The 4,106-nt window shown below is 52.0% G+C and overlaps 1 protein-coding gene across 1 annotated transcript; it reads right to left on the bottom strand.

Moving 5' to 3' along the window:
* Positions 1-599: 599 nt before the first annotated feature.
* LOC144701407 (uncharacterized) lies at positions 600-1,710 on the bottom strand. The gene is made up of 4 exons (XM_078573223.1): positions 1,410-1,710; positions 1,085-1,209; positions 978-1,037; positions 600-857 (listed from the first exon to the last, which is right to left on the bottom strand). Exons 1-4 carry the CDS (start codon positions 1,708-1,710, stop codon positions 600-602), a joined length of 744 nt encoding a protein of 247 aa, XP_078429349.1.
* Positions 1,711-4,106: the final 2,396 nt, after the last annotated feature.

Below are 4,106 nucleotides of genomic sequence, written 5' to 3'. Positions count from 1 at the left end.
CCATCCCAGCCTTGATGATCACAGACGCCACTAGCACCCCTGCTGACACCTATCGTATGGTCTGCCTGGACGCCGCCGTGCTCAACACCTCAACCTGGGCATAGCGCACCCAGCTCTACCTGCGGGATGCCATGCGCCTGCGCCGCCACGACACTAACTACGCGGCAATGCCTTAGTCTCCTTGGGGGATGTCTCCCGTCCTGCACCCTGCACATGCGATGTGTGCGATGCTTGTGCACAGTTGTGTGGCTCCCTACACATCTCTGCGTGCCACACCATGGCACTATCGCCCAGCTTGCATGTTGCGCACATGCGCGAGGCACATGTCGCTCGCGTGCCATTCCAATCAACCCCTTTGCCCAACACACATGAATTTTCCTTGATTCGTTGTGCCAAAACGGTGACAGATACACACACACCATGCATAGTGTATCAACACCTCCTTACGTGATAGTGATAGCTGTTGACAAGAGTGCAAGCGTGTGCACTTGTCCTGGATGTTTGGCGTGTTGTGCATCGCTTGCTTTATAAAGGAGTATGCGGTGCAACCCACCAAAACATGGCACATACAACATATTCATATTCACATAGATTATATCCTATTTAATCAAGGATCCGCCCCTCTCGCCCGCTGCAATGCACTTCATAAGGTGAAAAACTTCTGGATCATCTTGCACCAACTTGATGTCATCTAGAATGCTTCCTTGGACTGTTGAAAGTGCAGTCACAAAGGTCTCTAGTTCTTTGGGGCTGAAGGCGTCGAGAACTTGATTGGGATGCCCTAGTTTGTGATTCATGTTGAAGTCAAACTTCGTCAAGAAGTCTTGCCATTTGACTTGCTTCGGGGTCAGTTTCTTCTAGGATTCGAAGGAACTGATGGCCACATTGTCAGTGTAGACAAGAAATTTACCTCTAAGGAGATAGAGGTGTCATACTATTAGACAATGTACCACATCTGTCATCTCCTTATAGTGTACCGAATACCTTCTCTTCGCATCGTTCAGCTTCGTGCTGTCGTAAGCCACGTGATGTCCTTCCTGCATCAAGACACTCCAAGTGCGAGGTCAAAAGCATCAATCTTAACCTTGTATGGCTTGTCTAGTCTTGGCCATCGGAGCACCAGCTCACTGGAGACTGTATTCTTCAACTTGTAGAATGCTATTTTGGAACGGTTTGTCCATTGCCACTTTGCATTGTTCTTCAACAAGTCTGTCAACGGAGCAGCTAGTCGAGAAAAGCCTTTGACTAATTTCCTGTAGTAATTGGCTAGCCTGAGAAGGGATCTCAACTGGGTACTCCCTTTGGCGCTATCTAATCCTGGATGGCCTTCACCTTAGAGGGATCCATGCGCACACTTCCCTTCTTGATTAGGTGTCCAAGGAATTCTATTTCTTGAAAGACAAACTCACACTTCTTTGGTTTGAGGTAGAGCTCATGCTCCTTTAGCTTGGCCATCATTTTCCTCATGTGCCTCACACGGTCATCCAAGCTTTGGTTATATACAAAAATATTGTCCAAGTACACCACCACAAAATGGTCAATATAATCCCAAAAAACATTGTCCATCATACAACAAAATGTGGAAGGAGCGTTCGTGAGTCCAAAAGGCATCACGCAAAATTCAAAGGATCCATAGTGCGTCACGCAGACCATCTTCGGCCCATCCCCTTCCTTGATCTGCAGTTGGTGGTACTCGTTCTTCAAGTCCATCTGTGAGAAGAAGTGAGCGATGGAGGACCATCTAGTCGAGCGTGTCCAGACTCATCATCAGCCACTTCGTGGAGCCCGAGCCAATGGGAAGGACCCAAATTTCTGCTACCAGGTTTATGAAAATGCATTCACGTCATTTTGTTACGTCGCGGGGGCCGACCAGATCGCCGCCTCCACACCTACCATCGTGGCCTACACGACCGCCACGACCGCCGCGACCCCCGCGGCCGTAGCGACCTCCGCGGCCACCGCGAACGGCCGCCGCGACAGCCGCGACCACCGCGACCGCCGTGGCCAAACGGCCTTTGCGGCCGCCTTGGCCCCATGGTCGCCACCACGGACCCACGACGGGCTCAGTGACCGCCACGGCTCCATGGCCACGACGGCCGCCACGGCCCCACGTCGACCTCAGCGGCCGTCACAGCCCCATGGCTGCCTCGACCTCGCCCATGGTCGACCGCTCGGCCGTCTCGATCGCTCAACTGCCGCTGGTCACCGGAACATCCTTGGCCGTCCTCGGCCTGTCCCAATCCCTCTGGGCTCGAGCCGGCCGTCACGGGCTGCCCGACCCAGACCTCCTCCCGCCGACCACGCGTGCCTCAGCCGCCCTCATCCGCTCCGGCTGCCCTCGGGCACCTCAGCCGCATCGACACCCTTCGGCGACCAGGCTGCCTCCGGCTGCCCTTGCCCACCTTGACAGCTGTCATCCCACGGCCCTCGACCACTTCGTCCGCCCCTCCGCCTCCTCGGCCACCTTAGTTGCGTCTACTACCCACCTCTGCCTCGCCCGCCCTTAGCCGACCAGACTTCCATCGCCTGCCTCTGTCATCCTAGCTCATTGTGTGTCGCCTCCGCCATCCATACCGCGCACGATTTAGATTTCCTTACCCGTGCCTACCTGCGCCACCATAGCTACCAGAGTCGTATGCGCCTTAGAGTCCTTAGAGTAGTTTCGAGAAGAGTAGTCGTGGGCTGACCTGTCGCCGTCGATACTCACGTCCGTAGCTAGTTACAGCCCTCTTAGTTACAGCCCTAGTAGTTAGTTAGAGCCTTCGTAGTCCGATGATAGAATGTAGTGGCAGCCGACTTATGCCGTTGTGCCATCGATAGCTACTTCCCGTCACTCCAGTCTCCTAAAGAAGCTTCAGAGGAGACGGTCATTGGATAACACGCCGCCCCTAGTTTACCGCTGCAGGTACATGATCGCAGTAGGATATACAGCCGCCACTTCGCACCGACGATGCCTTTCTTTGCCGCTTGATAGCAGAACGAAGCCGGGCCCACCCAATCACTATTGACGAAGCGTCCGCCCCGTGCTGCCGCTCCGCCGCTCTGCCCTCCACCCTTGTGATGTTTACGCGCATGATAAACTCAATTTTTGGGGTGTTTTTTACTGGTTATTTAGCAGTTAATACGTGTGAGAATTGAGCTTATACAACGAAATTTATAACCTCACAGCTTAGGGTGAGTGAGGGTCGATCCACAAGGAGACGGCAAAAAACAGCAGAAGAATTCTTTCTATCAAATCAGTTCTTTTAGATCTCAATACTCAAGTATAAACTCTGGTAAACGATCTTCAGTACAAACGACAGAGCTTTCTTTAAAAGTCTCGGTGCAGCAAATCTTCAGTAAGGCTTTCCTTGCTGAGGATTTGCCTTTGCCCTTTGGGGCAATTTCACAAACACCCAGCGGGTGTTTGTGCCACTGGCGCTGCGCTGGCGACCCTGCTCGCTGCGCGCGCCGGCGACTTGCTGTCTGCGCGCTGTTGCGTCTTGGCGTTGTTCCCCGCGGCTTGGATTGCTGGCAACCTAGGCTGTTGCCTGGATTGCTAGCAGTTTGGAAGTCCTGCTGGGATGGATTTCACGATCTGATGCGAGAACAATGGAATTTTTGCTAGAACAGAATGGGAAACGATTCAATCAACTATGAAATTCGAAATCAAGCGTAACCAAAGGACCAACAGAAATTGGAAATGTTGAAGACACAGCTTGTGATCTTCAACCCAACTCTGATTGTCTTAGAAGGGAGAAGAAGATTGTACTAAAACTGAAACGCTCACGCCTCCTCGTGTCACTCCTTCCGGGCAAGGCGACGATCGTCGTGCTCTAGCTACTCCTCAGCTTGCTTCTCTCCCAGCTCCAATGCTCATCAGCCTTGGAGGGTCTGCAGAAATCCTTTCTCTCCAAGCCCTAGCTTCCTTGAGAGAAATTCTGGATAACCTAAAATCAACTCTCAAGAGGGTATTTATAGGTTTCTCTTAAGTCATGCCCAGGGGCATTTTCGTAATTTTTGTATCTTTGAATTTTCGCCCGCTCCTCTTGATCCTCGTCTATTTCCTTGAACTTCTTAACCTGTCTCTTAATGTTTACTAACCATAAAATGTTAAATATATTCCA

Source organism: Wolffia australiana, chromosome 3, assembly GCF_029677425.1.
Source record: "Wolffia australiana isolate 7733 chromosome 3, ASM2967742v1".
Classification (NCBI taxonomy): Eukaryota; Viridiplantae; Streptophyta; class Magnoliopsida; order Alismatales; family Araceae; genus Wolffia; species Wolffia australiana.
This window is presented reverse-complemented; position numbering and strand designations above follow the sequence as displayed.